Source organism: Anopheles bellator, chromosome 1 (genome assembly GCF_943735745.2).
Source record: "Anopheles bellator chromosome 1, idAnoBellAS_SP24_06.2, whole genome shotgun sequence".
In the NCBI taxonomy this organism is placed as follows: Eukaryota; Metazoa; Arthropoda; class Insecta; order Diptera; family Culicidae; genus Anopheles; species Anopheles bellator.
Genome location: NC_071285.1, coordinates 13,153,635 through 13,176,247, shown reverse-complemented (window position 1 = coordinate 13,176,247; position 22,613 = coordinate 13,153,635). Strand labels below are relative to the sequence as shown.

Here is a 22,613-nt window from a genome sequence, read left to right as displayed (position 1 = left end):
AAACCAAAACCGTGCCAACCAATCGTGAACACGATACTGCGAACTGGGTGCTGGGAACCATGTCAGTCAGTCAGCCCCGACAGTAAAGGAAGTGAAAAAACTGGGACGAGCCTCCACATTCACACACAGGGCTGTCGGAAAATGGGGAAACGATGCGACCACAACGCGAACGTTACCGAACACGGCCACGAACCGAAAGAGACTGAAAATGCCCGCCTAGGAACAAAAGCCACTCGGCTTCCGGTGAGGTTGACTCACATTTTCCTGTCTTAGACTCTCACTACCTCTCGGGGAGCATAACTCTCTCTCTCGTCAGCCACTGCTCTCGAACACCGGTTCACTAGTCGTCGAATGTCATCGCTTGTAAGCGAGAAATGACAGGAGCAAATTAGCTTTTCTCACTCTCACGGCTCACTCGGACGCAGACCGCCTTTTTAACCATTGCACAGCTGCTCCCAGCGTGTCTAAACGAGGCGCTGGGTAATTTGCATGCACGCAGAGCAGCGATGATACACCTTTCTGGCCCTTCTTTTGTTGGGTAGGTGTTCATTTCATTTAATTAACAATTGAAAAATTAGCACGTTTAACCTCCGGTGCCAGAAGTATTTCTGCGCCAAAATACGGACCGTTATTTGGCGAGCAAAAGCAAACAGTGTTTCGGCGGGGGTTCCGGAACCCTTTTTGAATTAATTGAAAATTTCAAATAGCGCTTCGCACCCGATGATCAATCGCAAAGCATATTTAACCAACACACAAACGAAGTTTTAAAAGATCATTTCAAATGTGTTATCCTTTAGCACGCTACTCCAAGTATTGCCGTCGTACACTCTGTCGTTCCTGAATAAATCCTGAACATTCAACATTTTTCGTTTTAACCGTCCTGCAGCATTACGGACGGGTGGTTTCATGCCATCGTCCCGACCCTTACCAGTAACGCTTCACTGTACGGTGCGCGCGATACGCAAAACACCCCAGGCCTTTCTAGCGCGCAACAATCTCGTTTTATCTCGATCGTATTATCGGCCACGCGTCAGATGCGCCGTTCGACCATTAGCTTGCATGACTGCAACCAATTATCAGCTCAGTCACCCACGGCACCAGCTGTTCCTTGGATTGTTTTACATCACGATAGAGCGGAGCCCCGCTTTCCATCATTTGTTTGATTTAATTGTCGCAAAATTGTCCTGTCCGGTTGCGAGCCGTGTTGTTGGATCGATCACGTACCGAAGACGGATTGCCATCCGCAGGAAGGGGCCGCCAATTTGTGAGATTAAAAAATCCGATGGAGGCGCCTGGTCGCTCTCCGGTAGTGATTCACCCGAAGCGGACGCCTGGTGGCTTGTGAGCGATATTGCAACGGTAAAAAGGGCACAAAACATGTACCCCGCTGAATTATGACACGTAGCTCGTCCGTGAGGCCGAGGATGGGAATGAATTTTTGATACCGGATGTCGCCACACCACCGACGCGGCAAATGAAATCAATTATTCGCCGGAGACCGCTTGAATGCTTTCGGATAAATTAAACTTTTTTTCAAAGCGTACATCAGGACGCTTCTCTGGGTGGCTGTCGGAGTCACAACAATGTAGCTCGCAGCTCGACCAATTTCAAAGCCACCAGTATGCCCCGTGGCCGGGATAAGATTGACGCACCGCTTGCTCTACATCGGTACTGAAATAAGTTCAGCTCATGACACTCTCGAGCAGCACTTCAACCAGTGAAATCCCCGAGCTATTCTACGGGGGATATAGTGCCCTCAGGCTGCGTGAACTCCGTTCTGCTTTGGGGCCGCATTTCCCAGATCCGTTTTCCCCTCGGGAGGCGGAAGGATAAATATTTGCCCACAGAATAGTAGCAACAACGCGTAGCACGCGGGCTAAATAACCCGCGTTTATGGTCCGGGCATGCTAAGTGCCGGGTGAACTTGCTCCACTGTGGCAACATTCGACCTTCATTTCCTATTAATTGCTAACCCCGCCGGCTGGTCCCGGGTGGCGTCCCGGGTGCTCGACCACATTTAGCACACCCTCGCTGGGGCTGGGCCATCCCATTGCTGAAATCCCGTAGCTGTTTGTCCTGATTGTGGCTTCTCCTTTCATCCTCCTCCTCTGTTTGTGGTTTTATGAAAGAGATGTGCTTTATCTTGCCGAGCATCCCATCCGTCAACGGTGACGAGCGAGCCGGATGAATAAAAGGCGCACGTTGTTGGGGCTGTGACAGTGGCCACCACTGGCGCATTCAAAAAGGAGCATCTGGTGCCCGCATCCCGAGAGATCCCGAGGGCCGGATGCTGGGCGGGGAGCGCTCTGTTGACACACACGGACATTAAAGGATGTCGCAGGCGAGCTTCACTCCCCGTGGGTAGCTACGACACGAGCGCAGGCTCCACTTGGGCCCGCTGTTAATGTGCATGAAAAGTGTACCGAACTCAACTACCGACCGACCGTTCATTACCGACAGCCATCAAACTAACCGACATTATTTATTCAAAGCGCTCAAATTGGCTTCCGGTTGGGGTTTCCTGTGTTCCGGCTGGCTGGCTGGCTGGCTGGCGTATTACGATTTTACTTTATTTTTGTACTTCTCCTGCTGACCTCCGACTGACGCCGAGGAATCCATCACGGGCCACTCGTCAAGGTCAGCGGGCTGCTGCTGGAATCTGACATGCCCCGGCCGGTTGGAGGCAGACAGGCTGCCGGGGAAGGACCAAGTTCAAACCAAGGCCGGCAGCAGTCAGACCGGGTTGCGGGTTCGGTTTTTGTGTGGATGAAACCTTCCATCAAAATCATCACCATCATCATCGCTGCCATTCATCGTGGCAGAGCTGCCCCGAAGCCTGTCCTCTTTATGAGGTTGGCCGGAGTATGTTGGGCCTGTTTCGTTATTCGCAACAAGGCGGTTCCCTCGGTAATGAGACCGACCGAGTAAAAGAACTCCGAGAAGCGGTTCTCTCACAATCCTCGCACAGACGCACGGATGCATCGATTTTCTGCTCTTCCTTCGAGTACCGTGTGTCTCGCCAGGTGCATAGGTCTTCCGCCAGATTAATCTTAGATCCGATGGTTGTTATTACTTTGTCCAGAATCCCTTGATTTTGATGTATTTAATTTTTCGTTGTATTTTTCTTTAAGGAGGCCCAAACAGGAAAGCATCGAAATTCCCTAGAAGTGGGAGTAAATGGAGGGAGACCTTGGCAAGTGCTCCCTGGCCTTGCCCGGTGCCAGGTGTATGTGTGTAACAAAAGATTCAAGGTCGGTGACCTACTTCTGCCCACAAGGCCGTAGCCAGCGTGCCCGTGAAACGGTTGGCCTTGTTCGAGGCCAACCGTCAACCGAGCAGGATGAAGCTTTCAGTGCACCGTGGCTTTAGTTGCCGCGAATCCCGCAGTGGCACTGGTCTGGGTGAGCTTTTCAAGCTTCCAAGCCATCCCAGCCATCGGATACGGTGATGGTAAAAACTTTAGCACTGTGCAATGATAACAAACTAGCCACGAACTTGGTAGAAAGATAATCGGATTTATTTCTGTCTATGCGCTGGAGGGAGTTTGGGAAAAATGACTAAAAAGCTAACAAGAGCTAACCTATTCGATCCTTCACGCGCTGAGATACTTTTCGCGCTGCAAACGACGCTGCTCGGCCCGGGCGTCCCGTTCGACCTGGCGCTTCTTGGACAGCCGATCGTGGACACGCTTCATCTCGAGGATTTCCTTCATCTCTTCCTTATCTTCGTCCTGTTGGAACCGAGTGGACCACAATTTTAGCCGGGTACACTAGGTTGCCTCCACTTATCCACTTACCGTCATGTTCAATCGGAGCACCAGAGCCCGGCGTCCGTCCGACATCGGCTGACTGTAGGACATCAGATTCTTGAGTCGCTCCTTCGGTGGAACACCACGCTCGACGACCAGCACGATACGGGCCCACTGCCGTTGCCACTCGTTCTTCGTTTCCGCAATCTTTTGGTAGGTGTTACCCATCATGGCAATCAACATGTTCACCAGCAGCACCGCCACGATCACCATGTACACAACGAACAGGATCTGTTGGGGGGACAGAGTTGCAATTATGCGTGCCGGGGATTGATTCGGATTGCTGATTCGCCCTCACCTTCGCGCAAAACTCGTGGTCCGTGTTCTCGAGCGCCCCGTAGTAGTCGCCAAAGTTGGTCAACGACATCAGGAACATCGCGACAATCGACTCGATCGGTGACGGCATCGGATTGGCATCACCGTCCTCCTCCGGTTTGTACGACAAAAATACAATGTAATAAGCCTGCGAGAAGCCCATCACGAACACCAGGTAGATTACGACGAACCGCAACAGATCACCCATCACCATGCGGTAGATCATCACCACGAACGGTCCAACGGTCTTGAAACCTCTAGAATGAACACCAGAGAAGACTTATAGCGGAGGCAGCCACCTAACGGAACAGCAGTGTTCTGTACCGGCAGAAGAACAGGAAGTAGGGGGCCGTTGTCAGCATGATCGTGACCGCCACGTGATCCTCGACCTCGGTGAAGCAGAGCACTTTCAAAAACGGTACCACCATCATGATGCAACAGGAAAACAGAAACATAACACGCGACGGTGCCGTCATCTGGGAGTGGAAACAAGGACATCAATTAACGGTTCAATCGGTTCTCTCTCCCCCCGCATACGTACCAGGTTTTCAAAGAACATTTTCCGCCCCAGAAACTTTAACTCGCGCAACGCCGACAGAAGGTACAGAAACGAGCCGACCAGAATGATGACTTCCGCCACGAAGCGCACCTTACCCTCGATACCGTCGTAGTCCATCGTGTGACACTTGGAGTTGAAAAACAGTCCCTCATCTTCACCATCGTCCTCATCGTCGTCGGCGTCGTCCCGCTCCGGTGTTTCCATGGTGCTCCCGTTGTAGGCCAGCTGCGCGAGCCACTTTCGTCCGCCAGTGGGTTCGCCACCGAAACCGAGTGCCTCGAGGATGCTGCTCACATTCTCCACATCCCACAGGCCGGTCCGGTTCCAGCGTAAGTCTTCTTTCGTGCCCGAAGACGTCTTGTTGCCAGCGGCATCGTCAGCTTCCTCGTCGTCCTCGGCCGGTGGTGGACCGTTGCGTAGCGTGAAACCGATCAGCGAGACGCAAAAGTAGCAGAAAAACATAAAGAACTGGCGGTAGAACTTGTCCTTCACGAACGTGTTCCATTTGGTTTTCAGCAGGTCGATCAGCACCCCGTCGAGCAGATCGAGATGCTCGTCCTTGTCTCCGAACACGACCAAGTTCAGGGCCGAATCCTTGCTAATGTTGCCCGTCTCGACATCGATCGTGTCGATCAGCACCAGCGGGTAAGCCGCGCACGTGATGCTGCCCAGCTGCCAGTAGATCTCTCGCTCGATGTTCATGATGTGGAAGAACATCTCAACCCGGCCGAGCTTGGCGGCCAATGTCAGCGGAGTCAGGTTCTGGTGGTTGCGGATGCTCAACGACGAGCCCACCTCGTAGCCCATATCGAACGTGCCAATCTTCTCGTAGATCACCAGCATGTGCAGCACGGTGTTACCGTTGAAGTCCTTATTATCGGGATCGGCCCCACGGGCCAACACCAGTCGGTAGCACTCCTCCTGGCCGAGGCACGCCGCAAACGTGAGCGGATACTCGCCCCAGTACACGTACCCGTCGTAGTTGGTCAGCTGCACCATCTGGACGACCTCCGTCTCGGGGGTATCGTAGCGGGACGCCTTCTGATCTTCCGGACACATGAACGTCCCGCAGCAGCGCTCGTTCACGTCGGAGTTGTGATCGAGCAGGTACTTCACCATCGCCGGATCCTCGTTCACGATCGCCAGATGCAGAACGCTCTCGCCGTAGTACTCGTCGCACATGTACACATCGTTGATGAGCTTCGGGTAAAACCGCAGTAACCGTTTGGCCAGATCCGCGTGCAGGGAGGTGGCGTTCAGGAGGCAAAGATGAAGAATCGTTTCACCGACCGCTCCACGTTCCTGCAAGAGGAGCCGTTCCAAATGTGTGATGAGAAGTTTCGATAAGGTTCACAAATTTAGCAAGAAAAGGAAAACCTCGGAAGGAAGGAAAACCTTCGGCCTGAACCCACAAATAAAATATTCCATTCCACATTATGCAGCGTATTCGAATAATGAAGCAATTTGCCGTTGCCCCTTTCAATAATTTCCCATCCGACCGATGTTTCAATCCCAACTCCCCAATCCACGATCCGCGACGTTATTCCCGTTCAACCACATGACCCAGAAAAAGGGCGGGCATCCTTATTTACAAATCCCAGCTGACAACCTCCTGCTGGACCCTTTACGGATCGATTCATCGCAACCCATTACTGGGGATTCCTGGGTGCGCACCCACACCAACACAAACCGCGAACCGCGTGTCGGCTGTGTTTACTTCCGACCACGTGGTCAGAGGACTCGCAGTGCTACTTACTCAGCCAAAACAAAAGGCTCAATGACCAACGTATCCCTCTCTCTCTCTTTCTCTCTGTCTCTGTCTAAGGCACGCGGCGCTCGTTACGCAACCGACCAGGCGATGTACCTTGATGTTCCAGCACACTTCCCGGTAACCGGACGGGTTCAGGTAGTACTCCGCCTCGCTAACTTCCGGGCACACGGCGTCCATATCGAAGTCCTCTTCCGGGTTCTCCATCGCCCGTATCTCCGGTAGCTGCTTGTGGCGCGGTCGCTCCCGGTTTCGTAACAGCACCAACACCGACACCGGAATGTACTTCCCTTTGCCCTTGTTGTAGAGGAACGGTTCGACCTTCGTCTTGATCGCGTGATCAATCTCCGCGTACTGCTTGTTCTGGATCGCACGCTTCATCATGTCCACCAGCAGGCCTCCACCCTTCAGGTTAACGAACTTGTACAGGGCCTGTGTGGACACTCCGGCCTGCTTCTTCACGCCGCTGGTCACATTGCTCTCCGTATTCCCCATGGCGCCGCCCGACCACGGTCAGCCCGCACACGCCCGGTCACACTCTCCCTTCACTTGTCTCGATACGTTTTAATGTTCCAAAAGAGCACACAATCACTTTCACCACGAAACAATGGCCAGTGGCCGGTGGCCAATCTCTAAACGCGTCACCGACAACATCGCCTGCGGAAGAATTGTTTTGCGATTGCCCATTTTGCGTACTGCGCGAAACGTTTATCGAACAAACAACGTGCCACGGTGCGCGCCACGCGGCTACCGGTCCCAGTCCAGTTCCGGTCGCTAGGTAACAAGGTGGAAGGGGTCCCAAATTCGGATGAGTATCGGAACTTAGGTGCTGTAAATACTCGATCTCACAGTGAGAAAAGAATGTTGTAATAATTTATTATCATTCTCTTTTAGTGTGTGTTATTGTTTGTTCCTATAACGGGTTTTTTCGTTAATTTGTTTCGCTCGAGCTGCGTTTATCTACTTGGGGCTTACAATTGGGGTTTAAAATTTGGTTCCACGCATTCCAGCGCAGCCGTCTGCGGGGGGAACTTGAAACTAGGATGTCCTACGAACATACACGCTACTCGTCATTAATTGCATTTTACACACCGAAACCGCCCGGAGAACTAATTTAAAACGGGCCACCGGGAGAACATTGCTGATTAGGTGGGTCAAGGGTAACGCTTAAAATTATGCTGAAAAGGCGCTGTGCTACCTCGACCCGTGAGCCCGAGTTTTACGTTTGTGCACTATCCAGAAAAACACCCCACACCCGGGATCGGGATGATCTAACGACGACCAGGTGCTGTGATGTGTCGTGGCCGTGTGAATGCGTATCCCACACACTGCCGTTAACATTGATTAATTGGTCGATAATAGTGGGGATAAATGGGATGATAACGATCGATAAATTCCTAAATGCAGCACCGACACCGCACTCGGTGCGGCGATCTTTCACAGCAACTCCACGTAGTTGGCTGGAAAGAGACCGTACGTTCCGTCGGGCGCCAGTCCCTGCCACCAGCCCTCATCGATCTGATCGATGTGCGTGATGATGTCGTCCGGATCGAAGCTAATCTCGGAGTCATCCGCCGCCTGATAGTCGTACAGGGCCCGTGCCCGTATCATATTGTCCTCGTCGGACAGATCGATCGTAGCGTTCGGATCAAAGTACTGTCCCGAGCCCGTGGTCGGTTGTGCCGTTTCGGCCTCAGAAGTAACGTCCGGCGTGGTGGCTTCCACGGCAGTAGCGAGAGCCGGAGGTGTCCCGGAACCATTCGAACGCTGTTCGTTTTCCAGTTCCGCCTTCAGCTCGTTGATGATGCTACGCTCCTCGAAGGACGCGGTCGGTGAGAAGGGTGCCTGCGTCAGTTCCTGGGCCACTTCCGCCTGAATGTGCGTTGGGCTGAGCTGAGCAGTGCTGTTCAGGAAGCGTGCCTTGGCGCTGCTCACCTTGCCGCTCGCCTCGACCACCTGCCGGATTTCACGTTCCCGCTCGGTTTTGCTCTGATCTGATGCCTGCCGGGCGTAGCTACGATCGGGCGAGACGGGCGTCGCTTGTTCACTGGCACCCGGAGTGGAACCCGTGGCCGCTTCTCGCTTTTCGAACTCACGTTCCTCTCGCCGTCGCCGTTCCTGGAAAGTGAGGAGTAAACCATTTAGACCCCCTTGAGAGAAGCACGAACACCACGGTGCGCAGGATAGTACCTCCTCGAGCAATACTGTTTCATTGAGCTTTCGCTCGTACTCGGCCTGTAGCCGGTGCTTTTCCTCTTCCTCCTCCTTGCGCCAGAACTCGTCCCGTTCCGCCGGGTTGATTTCCTTCGTCGGGTTCACGCGACTATAGTTCGTCCCGACCGGTTTGGGCGACTCTGAGGGCGATGGCGGAATAAAAGATTAGTTTATTTTGTGCCAATGCAGCGCGAGGCCGCACTACGTACCGTTTGCCTGTGAGTAGTCTTTCACTTTGAAGTCGTTCACCACCACCTTCTGCAGCTTCTCGAGGATGCGCGCCTCCTCAACATCGTCCTCGTTGGTCGCGTGCACGGTGATATGGGCTCCGTGTAGTATCGCCGTTACATCGCGCACATGCTTCGCACATGTGCCCTTCCGTGCGATCGGTGCGCCTTCACCCTGCAAAGATAAAAGTTCCGGTATGTGTACTGTGTATCGAGGAGATACCGGGCGATAAAGCACACCCTCCTCTCGGTGAAGTGATGCCCAACGATAAAGCAAACATTTACACCTGCTGATAAGCGTTACCGTTGGCGATAAGCAGACAGCCGTTCCCCATGCATGCTGCCAGTTATGCTGGCCTGAAATGATTCAAATTTCCAACCCTTCGAGGCCGGATGTAGGTCCGAAACGGGCCTCTCTAACCCACCTGCCAATTGATGAACACGAACTTTGCGATGCCAGTTTCGGCGTTGTCGACGCGCAGAAAAGCGTACTGTATTTTGCCTGAGTTCAGCTCGGCCGCCAGTTCCGTAATGCCGTCCTCGCCGGTTTCCTGCACCTTCAGCACGTTGCTCTGGCCCTCGTAACCGAACAGGGCCCAGTTGGTGGCGGTCTTGCGATCAACCACCGCTTTCCACGCGGCCACGATGGCTTCGCGATGTTTCTGCAAATCGATCGACATGCTCTCCGCTGACTAACTGCCACCACCGTCCGGCCGGTTGGTGACTGTGCCTGGTTTCGGGTGTCTCGAGAGGGTCTTTGATGACCCACTTTCACGCACCAACGCGCGCGGGTTGTTAAATTGATCGCTTTTTTCTGCTCCTCACTCAACCCGACCTGTGCATGGCCCAACCCTGCTCTCCGGTGGGCCGGATGCGCACGGGACAAGACAATGCACCGCACAACCTGTCTCTCGGCGAGATGATGACGACGACGACGATTCGGATCAGTAGTCAGCCGTGTAGGGGACACAGGCTGCGGGGGCGAGAGACCAGTCACATTGGGTGTGAAGACCCCGCAAACAAACACGCGGCCCTAGGCACAACAATACACGAATTCACACGCCGGAACACGGACCGTTCCGTCACGGTGACGAGCGAGCGATACTTTCGAAGGCGACCACTAGAAATCGTTTAATCCACGAGCCTCCGCACGCCTCAGCCGCGCCACCATACCCAAAAATGGTCTTTGGTGACTTCTTCTTGCGCCGTAAACTTTGCTGCGAACATTTCTCAGGCACGCATTCGGAGCTGGTCCACCGCAACCGCACGGGTGCGTGAGCAGGACGCTCGCCGATGCCGGAGTGAGAACGGTAGCATACAGAGAGTGAGAGTGAGAACGCATTGACGCACTGACGGAATGTTGCGTTTATGGTCCATGGTCGGTTACGCTTCGGCCGGGAGGTGAGAAAGTTTTCTCACTGTTTTCAAACGGTAATTGTTTCGTTTCAGCACTCGCGGAGGTCTTTTTTGGTGCAGATCAGCTTTTTATTCCAATCGAACTAATGTTATTCTCGTCCACAAGCGAAAGTTTTCCACGGCCAACTGTTACGTATGCAAAATTGGCGACCCGGCTCAATGTCAGCAGAACGACCATTGAAAGTCAACAACCAGTTAATAGTTCGCTGGCCAAGAAGTCGGGAAGGTCTGCAATAAACCAGAGAGTTTCCCCGTAGTGTTAATAGAATAATTACCAGCCTTTATCAAAATAAACGTAGTGCCAATAAAAACACGACACCAACCGTCAACGCATTGCCCGTTTGACAGGGCCGCTGGTCACCCTCTCTGACGTTCCCGTTCTCACGTTCAACTCACTTCGCGTTCGCACTTCTTCGCAGCAAGACTCCACTGCCAGAATCTAGGATCAGTAGCAATAGCAGCAACAACAAGTAGCTCCAGCAGCCGTTTGTGCAACTCTGCAGTGTGCGATGCAAGAACTAAAGTGTGATAAATAAAACAGTAGTCTAACAGATAAACATCGCCTAGTGTTGCAGCTGCAGCCGTGCGCACGGAGACGTAAGCCGCGGCAGGGCAACGAGCTGGGGTTCACCAAAGAGAAGAGTGTGCCCGAAACGAACCGATCGCGCAGTATTACGTGAGAGAAGAAAGAAAGTGTTCCAATCGAATGGGGTGATCTCTCGCGATCGCGTTACGGGTGCTGAATTTGGGGCCCTGCTTCGTGCCAGTGTTTTGCTGGTGACTTCCCAGAAGATCACCGCAAACCGTGTGATATTCGAAGCTGCGGAAAGAATCCTTTGCGCACATAAACAAACGTTTAGCGCGCAGCTGAAAAGTTTACGTTCCGTGGTGCGCCGAAAGTGGTCCTCTCATCGGGGGAACGGGGACGATTTCTTCGTACCGGGACGGGAAGGAGAAAAGATCCAAGAAAAGCCCCTCTCCGACAACCACCCTGCCTCCTCCTCGCAGGGACTTCGAAGAAAAGACTTTTGCCCCCCCGCGGCCGCGCGTCGTACGATCGTGCTTGCTGATTCATCTGCTGCTGCTGCTTCGCGTTTCTTCGGGTCTCGGGAAACCTCTCCTAAAAACACACTCACACATACGCGCACTATTGGCCGACGATCGGCAGAAAATCGTACATTTCCGCTGTAAGCGGCTAGGCAAGGAGAGAAGACTCCAAAGGCTTCCTCTGGAGCCACAGGAAACCGAAAGGGCAAGGAAGGAACCGCTCCTCTCGGGGCAGGTCAGCTCCACGATCGCCGGGCGCTGGACAGAGAAAGGGCTAGTGAGAAAGTAAGAAAGACGCGTAGCAATAACACGAAGAGCACGGCGAAGTTTGGTGGAGCCAACACAACTTTGGTTGCGCGAGACGCGAGATGGGGCTAGTGGCGAACATGTGAGAGAAAGAGACAGGGAACCGCGAGCAGACGGCGAGTGAGAAGCACAAACAACACTGCTGCAGCAGCAGCAACAACAACGAACCCATCGAAGAAGATCTCAGCTCACTCACTCACTGTGTGTGCGTAGAGATTGTGATCAGGATCGTAGAGAACTGCGGGGAGAAAAGAAAACAACGAAAACGGCAGCAGCGCAGCAGCTTCTTTGTTGCTGCTGCTCATCGAGTCCTCATTGGATGGTGTTCAAAGTAAGCGTTTGCCAAAAAGGACCGACCGAAGAAACGTCCGTGTTTTATCCCTCGCTGGCGACCGAAACGAATCGCTCCATCTGGCCTGTAAGCGGAAACCGGAGCAGAAACCGAAAACTAAGCCGCACCAACAACAGCAACACAATATCGGCCCGCGCCTACGTGTGTGTGCGGTGCAACTTTGCGTGAGTCAATCCGCTTGCAGATGAGCTGCGCGTTCAGCTGTATGCTCGCCAGGCGAAAGGATTGAACAGGAACCGACTGCATTGCGGCCGGTCCGAAGCGCAGGACTAACGTGATAGTTTGTGAGCTAGCGCATTGTGATACGAAGAAAATATCCTGTCCAGTGGTCAGTCTGTGCAAATGAATGTTCCACGACCGTCTTTAAAGCCTCGTGAGCCAGTGAAAGGGTTTTTTCGCGTTTTGACATCTCGTCTCATCGCTCACTGAGAAGAGTGAGCTTCTGTGTTCGTCCTCAAACCGATCACCAATATTCCAAGAAGGTTACACTTGAAACGAAATTCATCGTTCATAGCTCTTCATAGACATTTCTGAACGCACTGTGCGCGCGTTTGCTGGACTAACTCCATTACCACCATAGTCACTACACTTGTTGCTCCTTGACTCAAGGCGGCGATCAGTGTCTGGTGGTGTCTTACTCTTCTTCTTTGGGAACAACCGGAAGGGATTGCGGTCCCGCAAACGCTGCCACACTGAAAAAATTAGTGCAAACCCGTCTTAAAATGATCCACGATCCCGGTGCCACTCCAAACGAGAATCACGGTCAGTGTTGGTGTTGGTTTGCAAACCAACTCGTGAAACGTTGAATCTGCAAAGCACTAGTTTAAATGGTTCTTTTCATCACCACCTATAGATTCTCCACCGTCGCCAAAGTATGATCGAGTAGGCGGACCGGAAAGGACACCAATGGACGACACGGAAATTCCGCTGGACATGACCGTCCGGCGGAAGGATTCGTCCGACGGGCAAGGATCACCACCGGCCGCCAGTGATCATTCGTCCCGTGACGCACCGATCAATCTGAACGTTCGGCCCAGTGTGATCACGAAAGCACCGCCACCACCGATCAAGAAACGGATCAGCCATATGCATCCTAACGGTAACGATGTAGAAGACCGACCGACCGAGAGAATGTGTGAGGCTTATTTGGTGTTTTGTTTATTTATCTAGGCGAAATTGTGCTTAAAAGCTCCGTCCGGACGGCTGCTGTGGGTGTGGGGGATTCAGCGCCCATCGTTAACCTGTCGGCCACGTATTGTGATGTTTCCATCGAAGAGCACTTCAGGCGATCGCTCGGGTCAACGTACAGTTCCATTTACGGTGATAAACAACAACAGCAACCGCAAGGAGCACAGCAGCAGCCGCAAGGAGCACTGAAAGTGCTGAACACAAACAGCGTTGCCGCTCTTCCGCACGAGATGCACCTGGGTCAACAAAAGCACCCACTTCCGGTGCCGCTGTTACTGCAGAAGCCGCTGGAAACGAACGAGCAACCAGGCGGTGGCACGAAAACCGGTATGAGGAATCACAGTAGCAGCAGTATTAGCTCGAGCAGCAGCATTTCCAGTTGCCTTAGCAGCAGCAGCAACAGCAGCAGCAGTAGCAATAGCGTCAATACCAACAATAGTGGCAACATTAACAACAACAGCATTAGCCCCTCGGCGATCAGTGGCATCCGGGCGGTGGCTCTCGATACGATCGAGCTGAAGCTCTCTAGCGACCCGGCCCCGCCCACCCCGCTGGTGCCGGCTACGGTACTTCCTCCTTCACCCGGTGCGCCTTCGCCAGCCGTGCTGAACACGGTCGGTGCTGCGATCTCGCTGGCATCACCGAAGCACCCACCGACGGCGAACTCGCCAGCCTCGCTAACCACCGTTTCTCTGTCGTCCTCTTCGCTCGCTTCCTCCCCAGCTCCTTTTCTGTCGTTACAGCAGCAGCAACAACAGCCAAAACGACCCGACTCCGGTGAAGAGGTTGACGATCATTTCGCAAAAGCACTGGGTGATACTTGGAAGAAGATTCAAGAGAACAAGATGAATTTGTAAGAGCGGCACCGACAGGCAGTTGGGGCCTGGCGGTGAAGCCTTGTAGCTAATGTGCCCCAGGTTACATACTCTGGGAAAAGGCCAAACAACTTTTCTACTGTTTTTCCCATGAATCACAATTTCATGGCTGCGACTTTTTATATTCTGTTAATTCTTCACTTCGTCCCAGCCCGTGTGGCAATCGTCGTAAGGACGTAAAGCATGGCGGGTTTTCTCTTCGTTTTGCACCGCAATATCTCTGCACGCAACAAATCTTGAGGGGAAACCAGAATTTTTGATTTCATGTTTTTTTTATCGATTACAGAACGTCGGCTGGCGGAGATATTAGTATGACTAGATATTGGCTATTCCTAGCGATGCATTGCGCACCGTTTAGACCAAACAGATCGTCTGCACTAGCCCCCATTTCAACGGGATGGAACTTGTTCAGAACGAGTGCATTTACCGGTTAATTTGTTGTTTTGTTACATTCTTACGCGAAAACGATACATTATCGCGTGGACCTTACTAACGCACGCGGAGCTGAAAGTGGCCGCCCTGGCGCTTGCAACGGGTGGCAATGTGAGGTCCCTCGGTACATTGGTACCCCATCTTACTGGACCGTACTGAAAAGCAATAACAAAAGTTGATATTTTTTCGCTTGATCCTACCTAATTTAATCTAAGATCGCTTTCCGTCCAGTTCTTTCATCCGTAGCAGATGCATAGTGCGCTTGGGAAGTGCAGTTTGGTTTCTTTTTTTTTGTAATTGAGGGTGAATCGATCTTCCCGTCCCTTCCGTTCGGCGGAGGGTTTTTTTTTATTTTTATGACTTATTATAATTACTATTGCTTATATGCATACCTATATATTACGTTGTTAAATGCTTAGTGTCTGAGACAAGCAAACCATCTGAGCGTAACGCTTAGTAAAGAAACAATAATGCAACCAACAACCGACTTCATTCTTCCAGTCGATCTCTCCGCACCGATCAGCAGAGGTGCGGGTACAGCAGCGGTTACGGCGGCGAGATATTTGTAAGCTAATTTGTAGTTTGACCTGTTTTTATCTACACTGTTTAAGAAAACCTCCCTGGTATCCGCTTCCGCTGTCGCTTGAAGAAGAGGTGAGCGTTGTTTGTGTGCGCTATTCATGTGTACAAACTTTATGATGCTTTTTTACTGTAAAGACGCGTAAACGAAGATCTTAGTAAAATGTTGAAATATTTTAACCGATTCCTTACCAACCAGTTAACAACCCTAAGTTGGTACTAGCTGTGCTGAAATCGCAAAACACGGGCACACGGACTCGATGAACGGTGTAAAAGAAACGGAAGGTTCCTGAAGGAAAAGAAGCGTCTTCACGCTGCTATCCCTTTCCACTTCCTAACAATAATTTAGGCAGATCACCCTAGATCTGTAACGCGTCACTAAATCTGATGATGGAACGTGCAAGAGAGGTGCAAGAATTACTATAATTCGACACTACATTCTGGCTCACTCTTCTCAGAGTGATAACAAACTGTTCAAAATCAAGGTTTCACTAGGGGCACGTTGGGAACATTGTTGGGATCTGAGAACAGAGTGGAGGGCGGCACGACACCGTTCGCGGGGTACACCAAGCACACTTTTACCATAACGCATAAGCTCAGGTAACTCCGGTGTCACTGTTTGCCATTTTTTCATTCACTCTCCATTGATGCTCCTTCACCGGGCACTGATTTCGAATGGTGCTAGACCAATTTCAAATGCCATCTAAACACCGATTGGAAGCCAGTGCTCGTTGGGTTGGATAGTGATGACCCCCCGGAGGAAAGGGTCAAGCGACTAGCAGGGACACAACACTGCGCCGTCGTCATGTCACTCTACCGATATCCGATGATTCCCGAGTTGGCGGTGCTCCGCGTGTATAGCCATATATTTTTAAAATGTTTTTTTTGTATTAGCAAAATCAAGGCAATCAAGAATTTTATGTTTAACAGCAACAAAACGGTTTTAGATGGTAAGAGGCCAAAAGTTGGATTAATGATGGAGCAGAAACCATGTGGTGTCGGAAACGTTTCACACAAAAGCTAATGCTTCAACATTTGTTTGTTAATGTGCGAAGGACGGGAGAAAACGCGATAAATTTGGCAGCCTCTTGATAGTGATAATGTGCTGATAGAAAAGCGAATTGTCTTTTGGAAGGTATCTCTACCAGTTTATTGTGCTACACAGCGAAAGATTGACCAGCTCCACACCAACACCAAGTGTAAGAAGAAAGGCAGCAGAGTGCATCAACATTCGAAGAATTCGCTCTTATTCGGTAGATAAACTGCTACTATTAGTATATTTACGACTACTACTAATACTACATTTACTACACCAGCAGCAAGAGAAAGAGGGAGTAAAGTTAATGTTTTTGAAGAGGTTTTCTCGTTTGCTTACCAGATACAGTGCAGCAGCAGCAGCAGTAGTGAGATTTACTACGGGGTGGGAATTTCTTCATGGGAGCCACAGGTCCCGCGTAGGTCCCCGAAGGGATTTAATAAAGAAAATATGTTAACTCTAGGGACGCTACGACCAATCAAACCTATACTTGAGCAGGTACCGGCATATCGGCGTATATTGCTATCGTTTAAGAGGCTGATCGTCTTGTTTGAGAAACGGACGTAAGGCGAACGGACGGTTATGGGACAACGGCGGGAGAGAGTTTAACATAATGCGTTCAAAGTGTGTCCTTCAACCGAGCAAGTGTTATAGGTCGCGGTTACTAAAAATGATGATACATATTTTTGTGATAAACTAACGGCAAACATAGTCTTTTGGGGTTGGTCAGGAGTCAAAACGCATCCGAAGTTGATCGATTTGTACAAACTAACCCACAGCCAATAGCACAACGACGTAGCAGCGACAGCGCCATACAACGTGACATCGAATCAGGAGTTTACACATCACACTGGATTAACAACTGCCCCAGATCCTGGCGCACTGGCACTACGGTATGATCGGCACGCGCACTCAGCTCCATCGCCAAAAACGAACTGTGCAGCGCAAGCAACACAACCGTTCGGTTTAAATCAACCACAGCAACCGCTCTCCGGTGGTTTCACGAGCTACAGGTGACAAATCTAGAACACTGCGCGCAGCCCCAACCGGAGCCCGCCACCCTGTGCGGCCCGGAGAAACCCGTCGAAGGTTTCGCAGCCGTCATCTGATACGGAACCGTTGTGGCTGCTGTTGCGTCTGTCACCGGTCCGAAGATCACCGGGATAGGCGCATGTGTTGGTGGCCAGCGCTGGCGCTCGCGACGCTTGCGTAAACACGAGCAAGCGGTTAAAAGTCACTGCATACTAGGATGGCAGACACTACTCTGACGGTCCTCGAATGCTTTTTTTTATCTCGAGGCCACCGTGGCTTAGAAGGGAAACCGGCTGAAGTCGGCGGCCCGATCAAGGGATCAAATTACCTAACCTCACGATACGCCTCGAAAAGGCTCCGTCAAACTTCAGCTCATCGTCAGTGCTGCTTGCCATTACCCATCCGCCCAGACCCAGCGTCGAGGTTCACCGCAAGTGTCCGCCGACAGCGAACAGCGGTCGGTGCCCATCTCAGCTTACCTCTGCGCGATGCTAGTGTTTCTCAAGAACCCCCGGGAATCACCCGGTAACGACTGGCTGCACACGGGTCTTCGGAAGGGAGCGGAACAAAAGAGGGATGCACTTGATTCTCACGTGTAACGGAGCCCAACCAAACACCTGATCCAGCGTTGTGCCTATCCGTTTCCGGTGGAGGGGCCCGGCGAAGAAGCTGGGCCAAAGAGCGGCCTCCAGAACCAGTAACACTTCCCATTGGCCTTTTGTTTGCAAAACCCCTGTCCGGCTGCATGGTAAAACAAGAGGTAATAGACATGTAACATCCCGTGCGTTGCGTCGTCGGCGGAGTATCTTGCTCGGTGCTTTAGCATTTAACGCCAGATTTATCTTTCATCGTCAGCTACACATCAAACAATAGAAGACAACGTTTTCGAGCTCTTCGTTCGTGGTGACATTCAACACGATACTTCGGAACATGGGCTTTAGGCGTGGAGTAAGTGAAACAACTTTTGTTGTAAGTTGAATAATTTATTTTATGGTTCTCATTGTTACCTTTTCTCCACTCAGCCACTTTCAACATCAGCTGATGCAGTTTCGGGTGAGGAGTTCGAAACACTTTCCTGGCCATTCATAACAACCCGCAGAACAAGGGCTAGCTGTGTCAAGCTAATTTGGATGTTCCCTCCGTTTCCCTATCGCTTCCATTCAGAATAGGGCCTTGCGCCATCAATCAATTAGGTCGTACGGTGGGAGTGCTGTGTATCCTGGTTCCTGCGCGGGTGGTGGAGGGCCATTTAATGAATCAAACCGCCGTTTGATTTGGCTGCAGTAAACCGAACCGACAAAAAATCAACGCATGCGAACTTGCATCATCAGCAACGGGGTACCCCGTCGTGGGTCTCCAAGGTTGGCACACTTGCCTACAGCAGTGGCCTTCTGTTCCGCAGTCCGCAGGGCTCGCAATCGGGCAGGCTCGTGGCATTCGCTGCATTCGGCTGCGCCGAGCCACGAGCCGCTTTGCGGCCCACATACTCTCCGGGCCGAGCTATTTGTCCAGCCAAACTGCACTGCCTGCACTCCCGGGATCCCAACACCAAGCGTCTCCATTTGCGATGGTTGTCGCGTCGGTCGTATCCATGAATGAATATCGAAACGTGTCCCGCGCCAGCTAGGAATCGCAACCCTTTCTCGCTTGCCAGATATTCACCGTCGCTCTCTTTCATCCACCGGATGGTGTCGTTCTGTGGAGCAAGAGGCCCAGTTTAAATGGCAAAAAACGACGGCCTGCTATGGGTGTGTTCAAACGCGCACCAACACCTAAGGACCAAGAGGCAAGCGAGCGAGTAAGCAAGCAAGCAACAACACAAAGCGCGCCCGCTCGCTCAGTCACCCCTCGGGGCTGGTTCGTTTTCGTCCTAGGAGCGGCCCAGGGTCGCAGGCGCAACCTCCACCACCAGCGCTTAATTCATCCTCATTCGCATGAATTGGCTGCACCAAAGGATCGTTTCTGGGACATTGTGTAGCCCGAGAAAGGCTAATGAAAAACGCACGCACACCACGAAATCCGTTTCGCAAGGATTCGGTAAGATTTCCATCAGTATGCGTGTAGCCCGCTGTCAAATGCCCGTGGCTGGTAGTGTGCGTGCCGCCGAGCCGTGTCTGAAGGAATGTTGCAAACCTCCCGCTCCAGTGCTCCGGTGGTTTATTCTTCAAGGACACTCGACGCATGAGCAGTAAAGAGGAGGCGCCCAGTGGTGGCGAAAAAGAGACGACAAGCAGCAGGCAGCGCGGAATCCCGTTCCTTGCCATTCTGATCCTTCGTACCATGTTTCTCACTTTCGCCCGCAGCGCAACCAGTTTCGGCATCCTTTTCTGGTGGCAGCAGGCTCTCCGGGGGCAACTTCCTTCGCAGCCATCATCCGCCGATGGCAATCCGCGCTTTGGCCGCGTGTGCTGCCCACAGGTGTGTGCGACGGACGCCTGCTTCTGCGCTTGTGTGTGCGCGCGGTCAAGGTAGGCGCCCGCTCCCGACCAAGGCCCACACACGGATCAGTCAGTCAGGAGTCAGTGTTGCTCTGTTTTCGTTCCGTTCCGTTGACTCCGTTGGGATAAAGCGAATCGGGCGGTCTTACGTATGTACCCCCATCGGCGACGGGGAAAGGTTTCATTTCGCTTCGGCTCAGCTTCCATCCCAACCGGAGGCTCAATTTGCTGCCCATTCGTGAATACCCGTGGTGTGAGAGTGTGCTACATTGTGCTACCGCTTTCGATTGTTTCCTGTGACTGTGCGAAAAACAGCAGCTAAACTCGTGCGGGAGCTGATGGCAGCGGCGCAGCGCAAGGACACCCGTGTGGAAGTTGTAAAAGGCACTCTCTGCTGGCCGTGTGATGTCGTTTGAAAATTTTCCGTAAATCTTTTTCGTTGGCACAGCAAACTGCAGGTTCGAAAAATCCCCTTTTTAACAACACGTAACACGGTGAGCCCCCCGTTTAGCGACCGAATCTGGGTGGTGGGCTGAGCAACGAAAAGAAAATATTTTCTTTCTCCTCAACTGCTGGCTGGCTGGGCCCCCGCGGGTGGGTGTTGGTGTGGGATGCAGAACGCAGCATCCAGCGCCGCGTTCTCGTTCCGAGAATCGCTCGTCAACGTCATGCTTACGCACAACGCGCCGCGTACGTAGGTGGAACACGCTGGCCGGGGGTTGTTCGTCTCCACAGTCATTATCCTTGTTAATTTTTTTGTTGTTGTTGATTTTCGATTGCCCACGCTCGACGGTCGCCGCCAAAGGTGTGCGAGGCTTCTTTCGCAATGACGACAACGCAGCCTCCAAGAACCGCCTCGCACACGACGCTGAAAGAGTCAAGACCCGTCATGGCCCTCGCGCCACCACCCATGTGGAGGCGCTTCCGTGGAAAAGGATTTACGCAATCCAACGCCAATGTTTTCTTTTTTTCCATTATCTGGCCCGACAGCATAAACAGCCGACGCGTGTAGGCGACTGCTGGAAGCGGCTTTGTTCGGTCGAACTACAGAATTAACTTCCTTCGGCTAATTCGCGGCGCTGAAGTCCGAAGCACCTTGCTTAATTGCCCGTGGCCTTTCTGTGTCTCACGCACTCTCCCGGAAGGTTGAAAGTGACCCCGTTAATCATGTTCAGCAGAAGGACATCTTTGGCTTTTTGAGACCATTAATTCTAGCACCAAACGGCCCCCCCATATTGGTCCCGTTTTGCTCTTTCGGAAGCAAGGTTCGGGGTTCGAACGGGACGGGATGGTGTGTCCATCGGTTTGTGCATCGTTTTGCAGCCTCGCACTGGAAGATAAAGCCATTTTCTGATTGCCTATTTTGAAAATGCCCTTTTCGATCCGTCCAACGGTTGACAGTTCAAAATCTGAAATACGTGAGCTGCTGTCAAACACGAGAGAGGGAACACATCAGCTCGCTCTCTCGCTCTCTCCGTTCAGCCATAATCCAATTATGGGACCGTGGGTTATGGCAAACTCGTTGAGAAAGCGAGACAGCTGGTGTGGTCCCGTCCCTCTCTCTCTCCGATCAAATGTGTTTGTGTCGCATTTCGCAAGGGGAGGGAATCGGTGTTGGTGTGTGAGTGGGATCCGCAAATGCAAATGTGGGTGTGCGAAGCGAAATGCTTTTGATTTAATTCTCTCTTTCATTCATTCATTCATTCGCTCTCTCTCTCTTTCTCTCTGTTTCGCTTTTTGAGAGATGGAGTTGTGGAGCGCCCTTTCAATATTCACAATGTCTGTCGGGCGTTTCAGGCAACCGAATTCAGGGGTGTGTTGGTAGTTGGTTTGCATTAACCAGATTTCCGTGGAGCCCTTTCAACGGGATTAGGCGCTGTGCGACTCCGCGTGTGTGCGTAGGTAAATTGATGTTGCCCAGCTCCATACACACCCATACATCGACGCGGTGTGCGATGGTGTGTGGCGGTAGTTGGGTTTGAAATTTCGTTCAACTGCTTCGTCCGTTCATTTCACGTACACTGGCCGTTCCGTTCACGTTGTCGCGCTGTTTTCGGCGGAAGGTTCTGCTTCGTGCTGTCAAACAAGTTCAGAAAGAGTGTTCACCACCGCCGCAGTAGGCGTCGTCGACGAAAAGCCGCAGTGAGTGAGGTGTGCAATTCCACCAGGCTTAGAACAGCGCGCAGAGAAGTGTGGCACGCGGGAAGGACAAGTGTGCGCGAGTGAGTGAGAGGAACTGACGGAGGGGGGGCGATAAAGCGAGTCCGAAGCACCCGAAATTCTAATCAACGACGACGTTTGACCCCTTCGCCAACGGCGACGAGAAAGTGTGGCCCTCGAAGGAGGAGACGGAAAAGGCGACGACGGCTCGTCGTTCTCGTTTCTTTTCTCTCCTCACACATTCCAACACGGGGTTCCGGTTCGCCGTGCGGCGGGGCCGCCGCTCCTCCGCCCGGGGGTAGGTGCAACAGACACAGAGTGCGTACAGTGTGTGTGTGCTTGTGTTGCGTTGTGTATGTGCCACAGGGAATGAATGAAGAAACGGGGAGAAAGACAGTGGACGACAGAAAAAACGTGAACTAAACATTGCGTTGCACCGGGAATCGGTCCTGCCGCCGCCGCCATGTGGTCCGCACCCTCCGCCGTGGCGCATCTTCTTTTCGAATGGTCGACGATTGAAAAAGACATGATTCCCTCGCCTAACATCGAATTAATGCTTCGCGAAAAGTCAATCTACTGTAACCAGTCCATGTGTGTGCTGCGATCAGCTCGTGGCTTTAAACATGAGGAGGCTTTGATGGAAAAAAAAGACCGTGCTCCGAACGTCCGTCAAGCGAAACGCGAGAAGGAAGCGCTGAATTGAAAACAATTTCGTACAATTGTTGCAAACACAACGCGGTGGCGGCGGCGGCGGCGGCGGCGGCGGCGGCGTGCAGGCGCCTCTAGGGGCGGCCATTTATTTTTTCTTTCCTTCTGGCTCAACTCACTCCGTTCGCCGCTGCTCCTTGCTGTGTTTTCGCC

The 22,613-nt window shown here is 52.3% G+C and overlaps 3 protein-coding genes across 3 annotated transcripts; 1 reads left to right on the top strand and 2 right to left on the bottom strand.

Moving 5' to 3' along the window:
• Positions 1-3,592: 3,592 nt before the first annotated feature.
• On the bottom strand, positions 3,593-6,945 carry LOC131215060 (transient receptor potential cation channel subfamily V member 5). Its single transcript, XM_058209437.1, has 6 exons — positions 6,547-6,945; positions 4,665-5,984; positions 4,448-4,599; positions 4,107-4,380; positions 3,797-4,039; positions 3,593-3,730 (listed from the first exon to the last, which is right to left on the bottom strand). The coding sequence occupies exons 1-6, from the start codon at positions 6,943-6,945 to the stop codon at positions 3,593-3,595; spliced, it is 2,526 nt and encodes an 841-aa protein (XP_058065420.1).
• A 396-nt stretch (positions 6,946-7,341) lies between these two features.
• LOC131213813 (drebrin-like protein) lies at positions 7,342-10,104 on the bottom strand. The gene is made up of 4 exons (XM_058207960.1): positions 9,317-10,104; positions 8,874-9,066; positions 8,641-8,804; positions 7,342-8,568 (listed from the first exon to the last, which is right to left on the bottom strand). The coding sequence occupies exons 1-4, from the start codon at positions 9,569-9,571 to the stop codon at positions 7,888-7,890; spliced, it is 1,293 nt and encodes a 430-aa protein (XP_058063943.1). The 5' UTR covers positions 9,572-10,104; the 3' UTR covers positions 7,342-7,887.
• Positions 10,105-12,645: 2,541 nt separating this feature from the next.
• LOC131205321 (serine-rich adhesin for platelets-like) lies at positions 12,646-14,057 on the top strand. The gene is made up of 3 exons (XM_058197382.1): positions 12,646-12,774; positions 12,866-13,111; positions 13,183-14,057. Exons 1-3 carry the CDS (start codon positions 12,735-12,737, stop codon positions 14,055-14,057), a joined length of 1,161 nt encoding a protein of 386 aa, XP_058053365.1. The 5' UTR covers positions 12,646-12,734.
• Positions 14,058-22,613: the final 8,556 nt, after the last annotated feature.

Bases quoted from the DNA above. Each gene is read 5' to 3' on its own strand.
- LOC131215060 (XM_058209437.1), bottom strand. From the start codon at position 6,945: ATGGGGAATACGGAGAGCAATGTGACCAGCGGCGTGAAGAAGCAGGCC. The intron at 5,985-6,546 runs GTACATCGCCTG...CTCCTCTTGCAG, and splicing joins AAGTGTGCTGGAACATCAAG to GAACGTGGAGCGGTCGGTGA. The intron at 4,381-4,447 runs GTACAGAACACT...TGTTCATTCTAG, and splicing joins TACTTCCTGTTCTTCTGCCG to AGGTTTCAAGACCGTTGGAC.
- LOC131213813 (XM_058207960.1), bottom strand. From the start codon at position 9,571: ATGTCGATCGATTTGCAGAAACATCGCGAAGCCATCGTGGCCGCGTGG. The intron at 9,067-9,316 runs GTGGGTTAGAGA...TTATCTTTGCAG, and splicing joins TCGTGTTCATCAATTGGCAG to GGTGAAGGCGCACCGATCGC. The intron at 8,569-8,640 runs GTACTATCCTGC...CTCACTTTCCAG, and splicing joins AAACAGTATTGCTCGAGGAG to GAACGGCGACGGCGAGAGGA.
- LOC131205321 (XM_058197382.1), top strand. From the start codon at position 12,735: ATGATCCACGATCCCGGTGCCACTCCAAACGAGAATCACG. The intron at 12,775-12,865 runs GTCAGTGTTGGT...CACCACCTATAG, and splicing joins CACTCCAAACGAGAATCACG to ATTCTCCACCGTCGCCAAAG. The intron at 13,112-13,182 runs GTAACGATGTAG...TTATTTATCTAG, and splicing joins CAGCCATATGCATCCTAACG to GCGAAATTGTGCTTAAAAGC.